At 38.0% G+C, this 22,122-nt stretch overlaps 1 protein-coding gene and 1 pseudogene across 1 annotated transcript; both read left to right on the forward strand.

The window, feature by feature from the left end:
- Window positions 1-4,035: 4,035 nt before the first annotated feature.
- Window positions 4,036-7,812, forward strand: LOC103952258 (leucine-rich repeat receptor-like serine/threonine-protein kinase RGI4). The gene is made up of 2 exons (XM_009363810.3): window positions 4,036-7,052; window positions 7,162-7,812. The coding sequence occupies exons 1-2, from the start codon at window positions 4,229-4,231 to the stop codon at window positions 7,623-7,625; spliced, it is 3,288 nt and encodes a 1,095-aa protein (XP_009362085.2). The 5' UTR covers window positions 4,036-4,228; the 3' UTR covers window positions 7,626-7,812.
- A 2,384-nt stretch (window positions 7,813-10,196) lies between these two features.
- On the forward strand, window positions 10,197-15,326 carry LOC103956960 (annotated as a pseudogene).
- Window positions 15,327-22,122: the final 6,796 nt, after the last annotated feature.

The raw sequence follows: 22,122 nt of genomic DNA on the forward strand, positions 1-22,122 counted from the left end.
TCTTTTTAGACGTTCTTAATACCAAATGTTTCTTTCCTAACTTTTCCTTTTCCCTTTTATCGGTAACTTGTATTCACGTCAAGAATGATGTAAGTTCACACATACAGTTACTTGGTGGAGGAGAAACTATTGTGTTACAGTAGAAAAATTCACAAAGACATTTCAAAATTTCAATGGTCATCATCATGTCATTCATTAGCGTCAAGAATCGAACCCATAAGATGTCGTGTGAAATAAGAGTTTAAAATTCGTCTCCAACCACTAAACCATCCCGTAATGATTATGATAGTGAAATACATCAATGTGGAATAACTAGTTTGCTTGTTATATATATTTACTGATACCATATGGATTGTTTATACGATATGACATTATCTCAGTAATATGAGGCTTTACTTCCGGACATGAGTTTCATACCCTCAACATATATACTAATTCTATGCATGTACAAGTACCCATCAGACATGGCCTTAATGTGCACAAGATGTTCATATATGTTGCTTTTGATGAGTTAAACATAGAAGGAGAGAAACTGGAAGTTTCCCATCTTCCTACAAGTGAAGCACACATGAGGACCATAATATTATATCATGGATGATTTTCGTTTCATATAATGTAAGGTGTACAATAACTTATAGAAAATGAATGACAATTTACAGTTGAAATGTGGTAAGGAGATCTCTAATAAAATCAAGAGAGTATTTGTTCTAAAAGTTGTCCAACGTTTGAAGGGTCTATATCAGTAAATATTTCTAAGGACCATGCATGATTAGCTACAAGCAATTAATATTAGGTGTTGATTGGTTTGGAATCGTTTTTAACATGAATGAAAGCACTCCTAGTGAAAATGTTTTTGGAACCAATCCTTAGTATACACAAATGAACTTCTTACATGAAGCACTTCAAGTGTTTTGGAACGCAAAAACATTTTCTTTAAAAACGCTTACAGTCATTTTAAAAGCACTTCCAAACGAACCATGCATTCTTAAACTATAGCAGTACATATGCTCATGTTTCTGTCATTTTAAGGAGAGAATTTATTGATAAAAGTAATTTATGAAAGTCCTAACATAAGAGTTCAGCTTAACAATTTGTTGTTATGGAATTTAAATCTCAATTTACAGTTTAAAAGACTGACCCAGTTGATCAATATTCTTTAACAAGTTCAATTCTTAATCATTTTTTTGTTAAACATGAAAATATTGCAATAAAACTTCTTCTAGCATAAATATACTGAAATCATATCCACACACAAATATTAATCTTTTTCTCCGACTGGGTAGCCACTATCATAAAAAAAAAAAAAAAAATATGCACGACAACTTAGTTATATATGAAAAGAGAGACAAAGAAAGCATGTTACCACCACCCCATTGATCCCAAGAAATTAAACAAGGCACTAATTATAAACTCCAATGGATGCGCCGTGAGCAATAATGCAACATTAGCTTTGCTTTGTGTAGGTAATTTGGGTTTGATTTGTGAATAAATACTAATTAATTACTTAAAAACTCTGAATTGATGCGACTTTGTTCCTTCCAAATGAGGCCAGCATTCCTTTCTTTGTTTTCTTATAATACTTCACAGAAAAGACCCCGACAGCATAACCAGATTTGCAGCTTATTAAAATGGTTAAAAAGAACCATCTTAATTTTCACATATTCCTCAATATTCCATGTGCACTTCACTGTTCAACGACGTGCTTTTACAAAATTACTCTACATTCCCATGCTGTTTCTGCAGAATGATCTGTCCAGATCCCTGAAATTCAAGTAAATTTGCGTTAAATATAAAAAAATTTACTTTCTTTTTGTTTAATTTCTTATTTAACCAAAACCCAGTTGACCTTTTCTAATCATGTTCAATATTTCCACCAAAACCCAGTTGCTGTCATTTACCACAAGTCTGCTGCAATATATGCAGGCCATGCATCTGCTATCAAAGATATGAGTTTACATATTTGACGAAGTCATTAGTTCAACCAAAAACGTGGGGGTAAATTTTAACTAAATAAATGAAATTTTAACAAAAATTGAGTCAATGTTTAAAATATGCACGAAATTATCGATATTTCCGTTGAAATATCCAAAAAATAAAGGATCAATAAATGGGGTGAAATGCAAATTAACTTCACTCCATATTGACGAGATAAAAAAAAATCAATGAATATCGATAAGATATTTATTGATTCACCACAGAGATTTTGCCTAAACACATTGCACATTTCAAACATTTGAATTATTTATATTTTTTAGAAAATTTCGTTGAATTTGAATGCTTATATATATATATATATATATCGACCAATTTGCAAATTTTAATAATTTTCGTCGAAGACAATCGATATATCTATTGATATTTTTATAAATTTGCATATTTTAAACATTGAACTCAGTGGACCTTCACTAATCTTGTTTAATATTCATTTTTGTCTTTCTTTTGATATAACCGATATTAGGATAGTAAAATCGAAAACAAGTGACAATACCTCAAATACAGTAGTAAATGTTTTAACCACTTGAGACTTGGTTGAAATCTGTTGCTACTTGATGAAGTTATTAATTCCAACCAGAATGTGTTTCCTCAATTGAGTAGGAACATGGTCCTCCTCAGCTCCTTCAATCACCACAAAATTGCTGTTTGAGAAAGCTATCAAATTAGATATGGCTGGCTCAGCAAATGTTGCCGACCACTAAAATTCCTGGACCACAATTTTGGGGACAAGAAAGATGTTGTCCTCTTGATTAACAATTCCAGAGCTAAATACATCCAGTTGGTTTTGGTCACTAAGCTATCATAATCTGAAGACTCTGAACAGTGTCATTAGATAATGGGAGATTTGTAAATGTAACGAGAATATGCGCTTTTTTTTTATCTCACTTAAGTGTGATGAGCGAGATAAAAAGAATGGAATACATCATTGGCTACACTTAAGTTTTTATCTTTCTATAAGAGTCATGGGCAGATTTTACTCTTTAACTGTATCAGTCCCACTAAAAGCATGTCCGTTTTTATCGAACTAATTAATACCTGAATATATGGATGAAAACAAATGCCTCAAAAGAGGAAACAAGATAATATAACTGTCAAAATGAGCAGTAAAAGAAAAGGGCAATTGTTCTTTCATGACATTCAGCAACATCAACGTGAGTTCTGACTGTTACAATTACACTTGGTTAAAGTAAGGCCATTTCCAACCGAGTACTGATCAGAAAGCTCGTTTTAGCTCTCTGGTCCTTTACGATATTAATATTTTAATGAACAATACCTGACCATATTTGCCTCCGTCTCTAACCGAGGGCTAAATGATCATAGGACCAAACATAATTTATTATTTAAATTTAAAAACTACAACTTATATTAAAAATTACAACGGTAACTGGCCTAAAAAACCAAAAAAATTAGAACTGAAATTTAATGAATGGTTTAGGTATTTATAGAAAGAAAAAAAAAATAGAATTTTTAAGAGTTTGAAAAAAAAAAAAAAATTGGCCCGAAAAACCAAACAAAAAAACAAAAAAAAATTTGAATACAATGGCTAGTCAACTAGCCGTTGGATTCAAATTTTTGTTTAAGCATTCCTGTCAGTTATAACCGACATGATTTTTTGAATTTCTGGCTAGTCCCGGGCTAGCTGGCTGGCTGCATGCTGCTAACCCTTTGGTATTTTCAGATTCTGTGGGACCCACGAGCCATCTGGCCTAGTCCTCGGTTGAAGAATGTTTTTAGACTACTTTCGGCCTTCTGATCCTCTGGACCCTTCGGTTGGAGATGGCTTAAGTTACTTGTGCACACAAGATAACAACTAGAAGTCTATATATCTAGGAGAAGAACTTATTTACAACAGAAATGTCATTGTAACGGTATTTAAAGTCAATTATGTATTCTCATACTTTTAACTTCTGATGTAATAATATATGATTGGTTTGTGATACCTGTCACAGTAACATTTTCGTTTAAATAGCCTAATTTGAAAGCAAAAACAAAAAAAACTTTCTGCCAATTAAAAGATAAACCACTTACATTTAAAAACCAAAAGACCCCATCTGCATCACCATCTCTAAAATTAAGAAACAATATTAATTAATAGAATAAGAAGTCCTTGGATCCAGATCTTCTGCTATTTTCTTCTATAAACAAAACATGGGGTTCCTCCCTCTACAATCCCAAAACAAATCACCTGCTGCTCTCTTTCTCTCTCTCTCTCTTCTCTCTTCTCTCACTAGCAATGCCTGCAACTCTAAGGAATCTCTTGCTTTCTCCCAATATCTTCTCCATCACCTTACTTCTCTCAATAAACTCTCTCTTCTTCTTTTCTTCTTGTTACTCCATTGACGAACAAGGCCAAGCTCTTCTCTCATGGAAGAACAGCTTAAACGGCTCCACGGACGCATTGAGATCATGGAATCCTTCCGACACAAGTCCATGCAGCTGGTTCGGGGTTCGCTGCAGCTCCAATGGAGAAGTGGAGGAGATAACCTTGAAGGCATTGAATTTTCAAGGTTCATTGCCTTCGAACTTTCAGCATCTCAAGTCCTTAAAGACCCTTGTCCTCTCTTCGACGAATCTCACTGGCACGATTCCAAAAGAATTTGGAGAGTATCGCGAGCTTAGTATCATTGATCTCAGTGACAATTCTCTCTCGGGTGAAATCCCGGAAGAAATATGCAGCCTAAACAAGCTGCAAACTATATCTCTCAATACAAATTTTTTCGAAGGCAAAATCCCTTTCGGCATTGGAAATCTTTCGAACCTTGTGTATCTTACACTCTACGACAATCAACTTAGCGGTGAAATTCCAAAGAGTATTGGAGAATTGAGAAATCTAGAAGTTTTCAGAGCAGGTGGGAACAAGAATCTCAATGGTGAGATACCTTGGGAGATTGGAAACTGCACCAACTTGGTCATGTTAGGCCTTGCTGAAACCAGCATTACTGGAAGCCTTCCCTCGTCAATTGGAATGCTGAAAAGACTCCAAACCGTAGCCTTGTACACATCTCTGCTATCCGGTCCAATCCCTGAAGAAATCGGAAACTGCAGCGAGCTGCAGAACCTGTACTTGTACCAGAACTCCATCACCGGTCCAATCCCAAAGCAAATTGGAGAGCTCGGAAAACTTCAGAGTCTGTTGCTGTGGCAGAACAGCTTGGTCGGTTCAATCCCAAGTGAGCTTGGAAGCTGCAGGGAGATCACAGTCATGGACTTCTCCGAAAATCTTCTGACAGGCCAGATACCGAAAAGTTTTGGTGAGCTTTCAAACCTTCAAGAGCTTCAGTTGAGTGTCAATCAGTTATCAGGTACTATACCTTCTGAAATCTCAAACTGCACTGCCCTGACTCATTTGGAAGTTGACAACAACGACATCTCGGGGGAGATTCCTGCTCTCATTGGCAACCTCAAGGGCTTAACTCTATTTTTCGCATGGCAAAATAGGCTTACAGGCAACATTCCTGAGAGTCTCTCAGACTGTCAGAATCTTCAGGGTCTTGATCTTTCTTACAACAACCTTTTTGGTTCAATACCAAGACATGTTTTCGGATTGCAAAATCTCACCAAGCTGCTGCTGCTTTCCAATGATTTATCCGGCTTTATACCGCCAGATATAGGAAACTGCACGAACCTGTACAGGTTAAGGTTGAATCATAACCGGCTTGCAGGTACTGTTCCATCGGAGATTGGCAACTTGAAGAGCTTAAATTTTGTTGATTTGAGCAACAACCGCCTCGTTGGAGAAATCCCTCCATCGATATCAGGATGTCAGAACCTCGAGTTTCTTGATCTCCATTCAAATGGGATCACCGGTCCTGTCCCTGGCACTCTGCCTAAAAGCCTGCAGTTTGTTGACATCTCTGACAATAGGCTCACCGGCCAGCTTCCTCACAGCATTGGATCATTAACCGAATTGACAAAACTCAATCTCGGGAAGAATCAGCTCTCTGGAAGCATCCCTGCTGAGATCCTTTCTTGCAGTAAGCTTCAACTGCTAGACATTGGCAACAATGGCTTCTCAGGTGAAATTCCGAAGCAACTTGGTCAAATTCCTTCGCTCGAAATATCCCTCAACCTAAGCTGCAACCTATTTTCGGGTGAAATCCCATCAGAGTTCTCTGGTCTTACCAAGATAGGAATCCTTGATATTTCCCACAACAAGCTCTCCGGAAACTTAAACACTCTCACAAGCCTTCAAAACCTTGTTTCCCTAAATGTCTCTTTCAATGACTTATCCGGTGAATTGCCTAACACCCCATTCTTTCGGAAACTCCCTCTTAGTGACCTTGCTGCAAACAAAGGTCTCTACATCTCCGGCGGAGTCACAACTCCAGCTGATAGGATGGGATCAAGGCACAACAGATCAGTTATGAAGCTGATCACATCGGTTCTCATTAGTGTCAGTGCTGTACTTCTCCTGCTCGCAGTCTACACACTAGTCAGTGCGCGTATAGCCAGCAACATTCTCAGGGAAGATGACAGCTGGGAAATGACCTTGTACCAGAAGCTCGATTTCTCTATTGATGACATTGTCAGGAATTTGACATCATCGAATGTGATTGGCACCGGAAGCTCTGGAGTTGTATACAGAGTGACAATTCCGAATGGAGAAACACTAGCAGTGAAGAAGATGTGGTCATCAGAAGAGTCAGGAGCATTCAATTCCGAAATTCAAACGCTTGGATTAATTAGGCACAAGAACATCATCCGCCTCTTGGGTTGGGGTTCAAATCGAAACCTGAAAATTCTGTTCTACGATTACCTCCCCAATGGAAGCTTGAGCTCACTACTACATGGTTCAGGAAAGGGAGGAGCAGATTGGGAAGCTAGATACGATGTTGTTCTAGGCGTGGCTCATGCGCTTGCGTACTTGCACCATGACTGCGTGCCGGCTATTCTGCATGGTGATGTGAAAGCCATGAACGTTCTGTTGGGTCCTGGCTACGAGCCTTATCTTGCTGACTTTGGGTTAGCTAGGATTGTGAACAGCAATGGTGATGATGAATTTTCGAAAACAGGTCAACGGCCTCAATTAGCTGGTTCATATGGATACATGGCTCCAGGTAATCTTTACTTTCAACCATGTATAGTTAGTTCCTAATCTTCTTACCGAATTTTCACCATTAAATCGCTAACTATCATTTTCGCGCTTTCATTTTGCGGTGATTATAGAGCATGCATCGATGCAGAGTATCACTGAGAAGAGCGATGTGTACAGTTTCGGTGTTGTTCTTTTAGAGGTACTAACAGGAAGGCATCCATTAGACCCAACTCTGCCCGGAGGTGGCCATTTAGTTCAATGGATTCGAGATCACATGGCGAGCAAGCGAGACCTAATTGACATTCTCGATCAAAAGCTCAGGGGAAGATCTGATCCTACAATGCACGAAATGCTGCAGACACTAGCCGTGTCATTTCTCTGTGTCAGCACTCGCGCTGAGGAACGTCCAATGATGAAAGATGTCGTTGCAATGCTCAAGGAAATTCGACATGTAGACAGCGCAAGGCCGGAACCAGAGTTGTTAAAGGGAGGAGGGTTGCAATCAATTCTGGCATCCCCTCCTGCTAGGAGAGCAGTTTCACAAGGCTCTTCTAACTGCTCATTTGCTTTCTCTGAAGATTCAAGGTCTCGATGAGAAGCTAATGTGCTTCATAGTTCATCTACTAATGTACATATATCTTTAGGGAGAATCAAAATCCCATAGAGCAAGGAAGAATATTAGAGGATTATTAGTGTAAATTTCCCTTTTTTTTTCATTATTTATGGTTAGATTGAAATAATTAATTGCCTCCCCACTAAGAAAGAACGGCATTTAAGGGAAAGTGGCTTAACTGTCTTTTGGGAGGACTTACATCAGCAGAGACGTCAAGGCCACGGTATGCCCAAACTAATTCAGCGACTTCACATGAGAGAGTTATAGCACACGGCGACGCTTGACAAGTTTCTCTTGTATTTATGAGTGTGAGTAAATGTGGGGTATGTAGAAGTTTAAACAATGATTGGCATTTATGGATTTGAGTAAAATTGCTTATGTAAGACTCATACATGTGTCACATCATTATACTAATTGAGTTTTAGACAAAAGTTAACGAGAATAACCAGTGATGCACTGTTTGGTTAAATTCAAGGACCTCAATTAATGAATTTTTAGTTGAAAAACATAATCTGAACTAGGGCGAAAATTTGAAACTAATTTTAGATTTTACTCATTTGGATTTATGTAATTACATTTAATGTAAGGATTAGGGGAATGAGATTTCATTCCATGACATGACATATTTTTCTTTCCAACGAAGCACTCACATGGTCCCCCCTCCATTCCAACTCCACATCGCATGTCCATGTGCTTATCTGAAAAAACAAGGCTTTCCAGCAAAGAAACAGTACTAATCTTGGATTACAAGACTTGGTGTGTCACGATCAGAAGCACATGTATAAAAAAGCAGGACCATTATACCTCTACATGTACATATAATATATAAATATATATATACTTATGTGTGTGTGTGTATATATATATAATACACCAAACCAAGTAAACTGTTCCAAAACGTTACAACTGCACATGAATTAGCATCCACTTTTTGAGCACATTGCTGAGATATACATTTAGGGTCAGTTCGAAAGTGCTTTTCAAAATAGCTAAAAGTATTTTCATATATTCGGCTGCAAAAGTTAGAAGTTTTTATGGTTGTAATTGTAAAGCACTTGGAAGTGTTTTCTAAAAAAGCACTTAGAAAGTGTTTTCTTGTAATAAATTCGTTATAAGCAAAATAATCACTTAGCTTATGAGCAGAAGAGTTTTCCACATGGGCATTTCCAAATGCACCCTTAGATACTTTCTTAAGAGGTACAAAAACAGGCAAAAGTATTGAAACAAATAGAACGGTTCGAATTTTCGGATTTAGCAACACAAAAAACTGAATTTCATTGAGCTAATTATTCATTTCACAATACATGAAGACATGAGAGTTCCTGATTTCAGCCAGAAAATGTTGGAACCCTATCAAAAAACAGCTAAGTAGTGCCCACTTTTGGGTTGTCTACAAGCTATGTTGTCATTAAGGTCGGCTTCACCCACCTCAACTAGGTGAAGCCAGGCTAGGCTAACGCAACATATGTCCGGCACTGATAACGGTTAAACCGCTAAAGCGATTGTTTTTTGGCCACAGCAACAAGTAACATTACAGACCAAAACACTATCCATACTGTTGAGAATGAGAGGGATCTTACGTGGGCTTATAAGAGGTTAAGCTACTCCTCATATTGCTAATTGGTTTATGATGGAACCCCAATTTCTTCACATACTACACAACTAACATTCCAGTTGAGGGTTTTGGACAGTACCGTTTTGTTCTTAATTACGTGGCATGGAAAAGTTAGGACCTCATTGTGCTCTAGGGTGGGTACTGAAACTCCAATTTCTTTAATCTGAAGTTGATGACACCCTTGATTTCCTTGTTTGTTTAGGCACTTCTAGACCTCTGAGCCACTGCCTTGAGGCCTGAACAACTAAATTGTCCAATGAGAGCTTCGACAGGCCGTGAATTAGCTCCTTATCTTCACCTGGTTCTCCCTCCTCAAAAACCAGTTTAATTGCCTTCTCAGCATTAACAGTACTCACTCCCTTGTTGAAAAGCGCCTAATCCAACAATAACGATTCTTGTTAATTACATATAATCAGACATTTTACCCTTGCTAATGTGGATGGTGGACTCTAGCGATTACGCTTGCTTATTGGTCTTAATTAGATTTTTAAAATAAAAGACTCCAACAACGGCCAACAACCTAGTGCAATATGAACATGACTACTCTTGCTTAAATGGGACGTCACCAAAAAAAAAAAACGAAGTTTAGCTTGTCAATCTGAGTCCTTGAACATATGAATCTAACGATAGTCATCTCTGTCTACGACATTTCTCTTTATACAGAAATAGTGGCTTACTTGCTTTATTTGCGTTGGTCCCCAACTTAAGGAAGACCATCTGGAACGAGAAAATGCTTCCGCATACAAGCTATCATTGATTAGGCCTCTACAATAAACTTCAAGGTCAAACTCACAGAAGATGTAAATGAAAGAATAACTCCAGAAAACACAAACACATGATTGGAGATCAGTTGACTCCTGCATACGATAACACAATTGCAAAATCGATTATATGGTGGTACGAGTCATCCAATAACGACTGGTCCAAAGAAAATAAGGATGGGAATAGATATCCAGGTAATTAGAGAGCCCCTGCGGTGTTACACATGCCATTTTTTCAGATGTTCTTTCTTTTACACAGTTTATACTCTATTTGTTTGAAAATCTTCAACCTCTAGCTAATGAGATTTGATTTTGACAATAATGATTGCTAGCAAGAAGAACTATTTAACGTGTAACAGACTTTCGCGCCACTTGGTTTTCATATAATTGGTGCTTCCAGATCCATTTTATTCTTTTTTTTGGGCTTATTTTAAGTGCTAATAAAGTCATTTATACTCATACTCAATCCTGATCATTGATTTCATTTGATTTATTCAATTTGATGACCATAAATAAGGAAAGGTGTGTGAGAACTAAGAAAGGTAACAGGGTGTGAGAACCTAAGAAAGGTGTACTAAATTGTAGTGTGTGAGATATAAACTCATGTGCATATGAGAGTGTTTTTCTTAATACAATGATAATTACATTAAGGGGTAGAAGATTTAAGCTAAGCCACATAATAGGTCAACTATAACAATTTGATTCAAACTCGTCATCAACGAGAACTGAACCTAAAACCGAGAACTTACAAATGGAAAGAAATACCGCTGCACTGTAATGTTAGTGACTACAAGAACACATTTATTTTAGCCAATGATAAGTCACACAATTTTTTAGCATCTAAAAACACTCATGCTTAATTCTGGGCGTTGATTCCATATGATTTATTCAATTTGATGACCATAAATAAAAAAGTGTGTGTAACTAAATTGTAAAGAGTAAGACACAAACTCGTGCATATAAGAGCATTTTTCTTAGTACAATGATAATTAAACCAAGGGGTAGGGCATTTAAGTTAAGCCACATAATAGGTCAACCATAACAATTTGATTCAAACTTGCCATAAACAAGAATCGAAACTAAAACTTTTCACTATAAGTGTAGAGGAATACGACTAAATTGTGCTAGTGACAATGAGAGCACATTTATTTTAGCCAATATCATGGGCTCAGGTATGCGTTTAACTTGGAGTTTCAACACTTGTATTTAAATTCGAAAATTGATAAAATGTTACGTGACGCAAGTCCTAACATTTCTATTAACTTAAATAACTTGGCGTCTTTTTTTTTTTTTTTTTTTTTTTTTTCAAAGATTTATAAATATAGGCACTTAAGACTCAAGAGCTCCCTTTAGCAGTTCAAGACCCCTCTCGAGTTCCTGCAGGCAGTGCTCGATCGCCCCTCGAGCATGCTCAAGTTCCTCAGACAGTTAAAATTGTAAACTTCTGAAAACACTAGAATAAAAGTCTTTAACATGTTTCCATTTAGGATTTGGATGCAATACATGTTTCTATCTATGTTTTGGTTGCAAACTTATTTTTATTTGGAATTTGGATACAATACTTACATATTTTTATTTGGAATTTGACTACTTTGCAAAATTTCAAAAAAAAAAAAAAAATAAAATCAAATTTTCGAAGATTGACAAAGCATTGTTATAAAGAAGGGAAATCAAGATTTAAGACCTGCAGTATATAAGTAGGGCCATTTTTGTTCACTACCATAAATTAACTATGATGTATACTCACCTTAAAACTTAAATTCTATCACGTATTGTTTCATAACCTGATTAACTTCTATATACTAATGTTGTCACATCCCCGTCCGGGGGGGGGACCACATTCTGGGCCCACTCCACCACTGTAGCATGATATTGTCCGTTTTGGGCTTACCATTCCCTCACGGTTTTGTTTTTGGGACCTCACGAGCAACTTCCCAGTGAGTCACCCATCATGGGATTGCTCAAGCCCTTTTCTTGCTTAACTTCGGAGTTCCTACGGAAGCCGAAGCTATAGAGCTCCCAAAAGGCCTCGTGCTAGGTAGAGTGGGAATATCCATATAAGGATCACACCCCTGGCGATATGGGATGTCACAATCCACCCCCTTTAGGGGCCCGACGTCCTCGTCGGCACACCACGGCCAGGGTTAGACTCTGATACCAAATGTCACATCCCGGGCCGGGGTCCACCACATCCTGGCCCGGGGTCCACCACATCCCGAGCCCGGGGTCCACCACATCCCGGGCCTGCTCCACCACCGTAGCACGATATTGTCAGCTTTGGGCTTACCATTCCCTCACGGTTTTGTTTTTGGGAACTCACGAGCAACTTCCCAGTGGGTCACCTATCATGGGATTGCTCAAGCCCCCTTCGCTTAACTTCGGAGTTCCTACGTAACCCAAAGCCAGTGAGCTCCCAAAAGATCTCGTGCTACGTAGAGTGGGAATATCCATATAGGGATCACACCTCTGGACGATGTGGGATGTCACAAATGTTCCTTATTTTTAATTTTGAAATATTTATAAAAAACAAAACTAAAAAGAAATTCAACAGTAAAAAAGTTTGGAGAAAGTTCCAGCACCGAGAATGCTCAGAAACGCTCGGATCACTGTGGAAAAGTGAGAAGAAACCCCTTGAGAGAGAAAGCTTCAAGGAGGTATGAAAGAGAAGAGAAAGAATATCAGATAAAACCCCATGAGAGAGAGCTTCACGAACTACCCAAGTGCACAAGGATCCCTCTCAATAACTCTCTCTCTCTCTCTCTCTCTCCCTGGGTTTTGGGAGGAGGGAGTCACATTTTCTGTGGCTTTTTGCTTTATTTTTTCTCTCTAACAAAACTGCTCACAAATTCTCCTGCACGCATCTGCTTCTGTTTGTTTTTGTTAGAGCAGAATATAATATGGGAAGAAGAAATTGGCAAAGGATAAATTTGGAAGTAACTAATTGTGTGTGTATATACAAAACTGCCCACCAATTCTCCTGCACACCTCTATTTACTTCATATACGCTCTTAATTTGTAGCCGTTGAATCAACTGAATAAAAGAATATCAAAGGACGAAATTTAATAAGATGTGTGGATAGCACACCCCTATATTTTTTATTTTTTTATTTTTTTTTAATGATTTTAGCTTTTTTTTTTTTTTTTGGTTGGATTTGATTTTTATTTGTTGGATTTGGATACAACAACAATTGAAATCCATATCTACCACTACAACGGACTACTATAGTTTTGGAATAGGACACTTCACCGTCTTCCCTATAAATACAATCATGCACGACTCACTCTCCCTTCTATTCTATTCTTTGTAGTTATAACTCACACTCCCAATCCAACAGATGGTTTAGAAACAAATTAATCGAGAGAGAAATTTATAGGCTTCAATCATGGAGGTAAAAGACCAGCAGAACGAAGTCCTGTCCATGCTGGATACCGCCAAAACTCAGCTCTACCACCTAAAAGCAGTTGTGATCTCCGGCATGGGCTTCTTCACCGATTCCTATGACCTCTTCTGTATCTCCCTCGTCACCAAGCTCCTGGGCCGCATTTATTACCATGTGCCCGGATCTTCAAAGCCGGGCAGCCTTCCTCCAAGCGTGGCGTGCGCTGTCAATGGAGTTGCCCTATGCGGAACCCTAGCCGGTCAGCTCTTCTTCGGGTGGCTCGGGGACAAGCTCGGCCGCAAGCGTGTTTATGGCTTAACCCTAATACTAATGGTGGGTTGTTCTATTTGTTCCGGCCTTTCTTTTGGCAACTCCCCAACTACTGTCATGGCCACACTCTGCTTTTTCCGGTTTTGGCTAGGCTTTGGAATTGGCGGCGACTACCCACTTTCGGCAACGATCATGGCGGAGTACTCGAACAAAAAGAACCGTGGGGCATTTATAGCCTCGGTTTTTGCTATGCAAGGGTTCGGGATCTTGGCTGGTGGGTTGGTGACTCTTGTGATTTCTTCTATCTTTCGCGTCCTATACCATGCCGAGCCCTACTCGGTTGATCCACTTGGGTCGACAGTCCCTCAAGCGGACTATGTCTGGAGGATTATTCTCATGTTCGGAGCAGTTCCAGCCGCACTAACTTTCTATTCGAGAATGAAGATGCCGGAGACCCCTCGTTATACTGCCTTAGTAGCCAAGGATCAAAGCAAGGCGTGCCAAGACATGGCAAAAGTGTTGAATCTTGAAATCAAAGAGCAATCCCAAGATAACAAGTCCTCAAGTTTTGGTCTATTTTCCAAAGAGTTTCTTAGGCGTCACGGTAAACATTTATTGGGCACAGCTATGTGTTGGTTATTGTTAGACATTGCTTACTATAGCCAAAATCTTTTCCAAAAGGACATATTCAGCGCAGTCGGATGGCTGCCGTCAGCAAGCTCTATGAGTGCCCTAGATGAGCTTTTCAGAATCGCAAGGGCACAAACCCTAATAGCCCTATGCGGCACAATTCCGGGGTATTGGGTCACGGTCGTTCTCATAGATCGCATTGGTCGGTTGGCAGTTCAGCTAATTGGGTTCTTTTTCATGACTGTTTTCATGCTTGCCTTGGCAGCTCCATACCACCACTGGATTAGACCTGAAAACAATATTGGATTTATTGTCATGTATGCTCTAACATTTTTCTTTGCCTAATTTTGGACCCAATGCTACAACGTTTGTTGTGCCAGTGGAGATTTTCCCAGCTAGGTTTCGGTCCACTTGTCATGGGATTTCAGCGGCTGCGGGCAAGTTGGGAGCGATTATCGGGGCTTTCGGGTTTTTGTATGCTGCCCAGAATCAAGACCCGGCTAAGGCTGATCCAGGGTACCCAGCTGGAATTGGAATGCAGAATGCTCTCTATGTTCTTGCAGCGATCAACGTTATTGGGTTCTTCTTTACATTTTTGGTGCCAGAGTCGAAAGGAAAGTCACTGGAGGAGATGTCAAGAGAGAATGAAGTTGAACTTGAAGAGCAGTCCAGCATGGTTTAATTATCTAGGTTACTGTTTAGGAATGTGACTGTTAAGAATTGAGTTCAACTTTTGGTGTTGTTTTTTGTTAGTTCTCAATACTTTTTTATTTTATTTTTTGTTTTGAGTACATTGATATTTTTACACTAAGGGGAGGAGGAGTTCGGTAAAACTACATAATGGGTAGTCTAATTTAATATCAAATACGTCATCCACAAGATTCAAACTCACTTCCAAATGAAGAGGAGTACCACCCGTAGTATTGAGTGGCTTCAAATTTTTTCGAACTTTCTATCTTCAAAAACTAAATTAGTGAATAATTTTTTTATGCATTAACCAATTACAAACTTTTTAATCAAACATAGAATTGGAAGAATATTGTGTTAGACGAAGTCAAAGTCAAGAAGTACTCACCGCACTCTGAGTTTGATTCTGATCCAACTCTTATCCTTTCTGTTACTCCTAGTTTATAGGACTTGTATTTCAAATATTTGTTGTACGCAAGCTGTGTATGTAATCTTTGGGTTTCTGTTTGTATTTTGAAAAGCTCCTTGTATCCAGGGTTTTCAAACCCATATTGTAATCCTGAAGTTGTTATAAATACATGCATCTCATTGTTGCATGGGTATGCAATTGAAGTGAAACAACCTGTGTCTCTAAGTTTTACACATTGCACAAACAATAATAATACTAAACCGTGGTTCATGTACGGCTCAAAAACTCTCACTCCATTTTCCTGGCAGAGAGACAATGGCATGCAACCCTCTTTTGGTTGATGAGCTCCCCTTTTCCTTTTGGTGATTTATATTGGCTCTGTGGACTGCCTAAGCTACCAGATGCTACCCGCTGTACATCTAGCTTGCCAGCCTTGAAAAAGAAAAAGTCATGGCTTGTGCCTAAGCTACTAAACAACCAATCATGCATGTCCAAAAGTTTCAACTAGCATTTCATTCAGCATCACAGTTTCAGTCCTTCTAAACCTCCAATTTAAGTTCATAACGAATCTCATCCAAACTAATCACATTTCAGGATCGTTAGGCTCGGGCAACAAAACTTCAATCACAGTGTCATTTTCTTTTTTTCCTTCATCCAACACGGCTTTAGTGCGAAGCAATAATTTCCTGCCCACATTTTCCTCCATGTACATCAACTTAGCCTTTTCAAATAATGAGCATTGCTTCGTTGTACCTTTCAGTTTGTATGTTACACCCGTCCCTGCTTATAAGTATAATTCTGTAATTCTCCCTAAAAATTTATAGAATTATCACTTTAGTCCTCAATTTTTCACCCAATCAAGATCTGGAAATTTAATTTTGACCCTTATCCCTAAGCTACCACGTGGTAGCACCCCAACTCACTTCTCTTTTCTCTTTTTGTCCCCCACATGCCTGTGACTTTCATTTCTTTCTTTTTCTTCTTTTTCTTTTTTTGTCTGCACTCTTTCTTACCTCTTTCGAAACCCTCTCATTTCTCTCCCTCTTCTACACCGTGACAGTGCACATGCACCAGCTCAAGGAGACAGTCACCATCATCACCATCAAACTGCATCTCTCTCTCTCTCCCTTGCTCTCGTCGCTGGGAGGACGTAGGAATCGAGCACCTCCGGTGAGTTTTATTGTTTTTCCGGTTGGGTAAGCTTTGTCTCTTCCCTTTTATTCATGTTAGTCGTTGCCTGGATGTGTTTTACTGAGTTTGGGCTCATTAATTCCAAGGTTTTGGAGTGAATTTGGCATGGGTGAAGGCACACTCATCTCCGACCACCACACGTTGTTTTACGGCGAACCAAAGGTCTAAAAATACTTCTCTCGTCTAGTGCTTCATTTTGGTACCTAGATCGGGGTCTTGTTTGCATGTTTGAAGTTGGCCGGAGCTGTGGAAGCTCTGGCGTCCTCCTCCGGTTCACACCAGGCCTTCAGGTCGTTTCCCCCTCCAGAGGCCTTAAGCCTGTTTTGGTTTTCAGCCCAAAAGCCCAAAAGCCCAACCCTTTTCTTTTTTTATTTTTATTTTATTTCTTTAAAACCCAGGCCTTAGGGCTGTGTTAGCAAAACCCAATACCCTTTATATTTGGGCCTTTGGGCCGAGTGGTTTAAAACCCTAACCCAGCCCACCTAAAAACCTAAACCCATTTTCCCAAACCCAAACCCAAACCCTAAAGCCCAAACCCGGATCCAATACCCAAACCCTAAAGCCCAAACCCGGATCCAATACCCAAACCCTAAACCGGGTTGACCCATGACCCGTTGACCTTGACCCGTTGACCGTTGACTGGGACAACAGTCAGTGTTGACTTTTGACTTCGACCAGTCAACGGTCAATGTTGACTTGACCGTTGACTTTGACCTTGAGGTTGACTTTTTGGGTTTTCGTGCGGGACCCATCGTAGGCTAATTTTGACGTTCTAAACCTGTTTTCGATGTCCCTTTTCCCAAATTCAATCGTTTGAGTAGAGTTTGACTGAAAGTACCAATTGTGTGTTTAGGTGCGATTCTTAGCAGTGATTCCGTTATTCCTGTTTGGTACGTCTTGCACCAACGATGTACGGTGAGCAGACCCCTTCTAAAAGTGCATGTTTTAATGGTAGAATTGCATACATAGAAAAGCATGACTTCACAATTATGTTTTACGAAACGCTTTGAGATAACATGCTTACTGAGGCTAGTTTGAATTATTACTATTTTTCCTATAACTCATGTTCTTATAGAATATCCGATGGACGACGATATGATATTTAGAAAATGTTTAGAACACCTCTTTATAGTATAGATGATGGATGACTTTATACTATGAAGTTGATTTTCAATATATGTATGTTAACTGGTTTTGTACTGACCTAGTGGTCCTTTCGGCTATGGGACGTAGGGATAGATCTGGTCCATCCCGGGCGATGGTTTGGTGTTGGCATAGGGCCTGGAGTGTGTTTCCTCTGGCTATTTAGCACAGGGACGGGGAGCTGGCATGAGGCCTAAAGAGTTATATCGGACATTCATTAGTGTTTATTATTTTATGCAAATTATGATTTGAGGCATTCCACATCATGCTAGGTTTCGGAAAACCTATATTTATCATTATATTTGTGTTTTCATAAAACCTGGGGGTTAGTACGTTGATAACTATTTTTTCTATATTATATATATACTTGCTCCACTCATGTTTGTTTTGCGCCTCCTTCAGGACCTATGAACGAGGAATACGATCTGAGCTACGAGGCATTCTCATACCAGTGATTTTGTGTTATATTCGCTCCGTTTCGCCATCTATTGTAATAACACTTCTCTATCTTAGTTTCTGCTTGTACTCTGTGATAGACTTATGCTTTGGACGTGTTGTGTATTTATCTAATTTCAATACTTAGAAGTTGAACTTTATTCGTGTGATTAGCCCCAATTGCATATTTTAGCTTATTTCTTAGTCTTCATTTTAATTAAATGGCTTTCGTCACCCTTCGTGTGTCGGCCAGCACGTGACCATCTCGATGTCCCTAGGACCTCGGGGTTGGGGCGTGTCATTGTACCTCGTAGTTTCTATTTTCTTATTATGTCTGAATTGAAATCTAAATGGAACTTTTGGTGTATAAAGGTGTCATTGAGTTGAGCTAGTGAATCTCAAGAAAAGAGAGTTAGTATCAAAATTTATAGTCGTAACAAAAGTACTGTACGAACTTTTATGAGAATATAAGGTTATAAGGTTTGGAAGACTTATTTATGGAAGAACAGATTCTTTCTTTGATCTTTCGAAGATCTTCCTATACTTTGAAGAAGTTTATATAAAATAGGGAAACATACTCAAATAGAACTAGTTACAAACTTTTAAAATAATATCAAACTAGGTGGACATTGAACTAACAATACAGAGTGCTTAACCGTAATTTATATATATACACGGCTCAGAGAGTGTCAATCGGTTTTCCAAGCATAGAGAAAGTGGCAAAATCCTCCTATGTTTGATGAGCTCTCTTTGCCTTTTGGTGATTTAACGGAATGTGCTGCAAACTGCAACCGCTGCAGCTTCCATCTATGCAATTTCTACTCCCACAATCATAAACTGAGGATCCTTCTGATCAAGTCCATCGGGCCGTTGTAATTTTATTCAACGGCTACAATTATTATAACTTTTAGAGGGCCCCCCCTGTTTGTAGCCGTTGAATAAAATTTCAATGGCCTGATGGGCTTGGTCAGGAGGATCCTCACCCTTAACCAGGAGAGGATCTTGATCCATATGTTTTGATATGGGTCTAATGTATTACACAGTCATAGATACGGTCTAATAAGTAAAGCAATTAAAGTGTCCATAATTTGAAAACAAAATTGCACCGATTGTCGTTGAATGTTTTATCATGACTCTTCCAGAATTAACATGGAACTTTAAGTTACATATCAAATCTCATTATTTCATAAAAAACTCTCATCTTTTTTAGTGTAAAATATATCGTTGAATTAAAAAAAAAAAAGTTACTCATCAAATCTCGTCGTTTCATCAAAAACTCTACCCGACTCATGTTTTGAAATTTCCTTGCAATTCCTGCAGATTAGTATCCAAATTTGAATTTGAATTCGTATGAAGCATGAGAACTACAAGTAATTTTACATGTTTTCGTTGAGTCGTTTACAACAGTAAGCTTCATTTTTGCTGGTATTTGTTACATGATTCTAGTCTACATGATTCGCGAGCATTATACATTGATTGTCTTACGTAAGTAATTGCTCAAGAGGCTTTTGACATTGATTGTGTTAGCTTCGGGGGCTTTTAACATTACCAAGATGGAGGACTACATCTTACTGTTAGAATCATGTAAAATTACTTATTCCACCATGATAGGTAGTTACAATACGATAGGTAGTTTAGCTTGTACAAGTACTTATATGGCAGGTAGTTTAGACAGTCAAAGTACTTATATAATAGGTAGTTTAGATTATAAAAGATCAGTTGAAATCTAAGTTTATACCGACTAATATTATAATATGATAGGTAGTTTAGCTTGTACAAGTACTTATATGATATGTAGTTTAGAGTGTAAAAGTACTTATATGATAGGTAGTTTAGATTGTAAAAGATTAGTTGAAATCTGGATTTATGCCGACTAATAGGGTATCTGAGTTGAAAAAAACAAAAGAAAAATAATACAACAAATAGCGAGGCCCCCCAAGAGATTTATAGATGTTCGAAATTTTGGAAATGTCCTAAATTAATTTTAGGAAATATGTGGTGCACATAGAATGACTCTAACTTTGGCTTATAGCACATAGTTTTTTGTGAAAAAAAAATTGAAGTTTTTAGCTTTAAGAAATATTTTACGCTGGAGTTAAGGAAAATATTGCAAAACCTTTGGATGTGATCCTACTGATTATTAGGTCCTGAAACTATTTTTTATTGATTCTTAAAGTGAGAAAATAGAAAAATATCTTTAAATTTAGGTTTTAAATCATTGATTACAAGTGTTTAAAAATGAATTATAATATATTTTGCATGGAAAAAATATATTTTGAAAAACACGAATATGATAGTTTGTTGTTATGGTAAGAGAAATAAAAGAAATATTAACAAAATAAAAAATAAAAATAAAAATAGAAAAAAAATTGAAAAGGGCGTGATCGGTATGAAGATAGCGACTCTTTTTCGTATTAGTCGCTAACTTTTTAGCGAGTGTTCTGAAGAAAAATCGCTAAAAAAGTACTGATCGTATCATTTTCTATTTTTTTTCTTTTTTCTTTTTTATTTTTCCATTGAATAGTTATAGTAAAGTAAAATAGTAATCACAATGCAAAGTATCAACTTAACAACAAAAAGTGCTGAGACATGGAGTCCTATTCATGGACCTAAATAAAAAAACAACTAAAAATTGGACTAATCTAATTGTTAGGCCATAAAATTGGGAAATGGATCATTTCTGGATCTCTTCCACCAAATCCACCAAATCACCTAATTCGGACCCTTGAAATTTAGTCTAACGACAAAAGTTATTATAACTTTTAAAGAGACCCCTTGTTTGTAGCCGTTTGATCAAATTTTAAGGGCCTGGATTGATTGCTTGGGTGAATTAGGTGGAAGGGATTCGGAGAGGATCTCTTTCCATAAAATTGGATTTATTTCAAGTTAATTTATTTACACATAACAGATTTGTAAGGAAGAAGTTATTTTAAACCACATATTAATGAAACTCTTTTTGTCAACTATAAGAGGGTGAAAAAATATTTTTGTCTTCTATCACAAAATAAAATTATGGACAATAAAGTAATTTCCACAAACTAAATTTTACAGTTGTTTTTAAAAGCATCATCTACATGTAATCCTAACAAATCACCTACAAGAACTCCGGATTTTTATGGGTGTATTGTTTTATGAAACTTCGAATTTCTATGGCACTTATTTTCAAAACTTCAAGTTTCGAGTTTAAGTACGAACTCTAGGTTCATGATACTTGCAAACAAACACAATATACATATGTAGTGAACGGGAATAGCTTTGGGACTTATGTGTGAAAAGAATGAGTGACGACCCAAAATATGGGGCTGTCATGGCTTGCAGGCCCAAAAGAGTGGTTGTTGGGTTACTATGCAACAAAGGAGAAGTAAATGGGTTAACGGATTATATACCCAATTACTGGGCTAAGAAGGAAAAGTGAAAAACAAGGCCTAACCCATGAATTTGTTATTTTATGCGAGCCAAAAATAAAACAAGGCCATAAAGAAAAAAAAACAAGTGGGACGATTTGGTGCATATGCCTAATTGGGTTGTGGGTCTACTGCAGGCAGCCCAGGTCCGTAAGAAATGTGATACAAAACGCCTTTGTTTTGGACCTTAGAGTTTTGGAGTAGGAATGACTGGGTGGCTCGGGTAATGCGACTTCAGGCTGTGGCTCACATGCGTGTAGGGTTTGAAAAATCCCATTTTTTCATCTCTTATTCATGCATATTCAATTCACCACAATTATAAGAACAATAAATTTAAGCTGAATCTATAATTTGAAAAAAAAAAAATGTAAAATTAGAGTTCATGCTTCATGGTGAATGTTTCATGCAGTCATTGTTGAAAAAATATCGGAATTGAAACCATATTTTATAGATTACTTGGATTGCTTGATGAATATTGTGAACGGCTTTGTAGTAAACAAGCATTCAGTTCCTTAGCTCAGTATCAGGAGCGTGTTTAACAATGCGTTGTGACC

Source organism: the organism of the source record quoted next, unplaced genomic scaffold, assembly GCF_019419815.1.
Source record: "Pyrus x bretschneideri cultivar Hongxiangsu unplaced genomic scaffold, Pyrus_bretschneideri_v1 Contig51, whole genome shotgun sequence".
In the NCBI taxonomy this organism is placed as follows: Eukaryota; Viridiplantae; Streptophyta; class Magnoliopsida; order Rosales; family Rosaceae; genus Pyrus; species Pyrus x bretschneideri.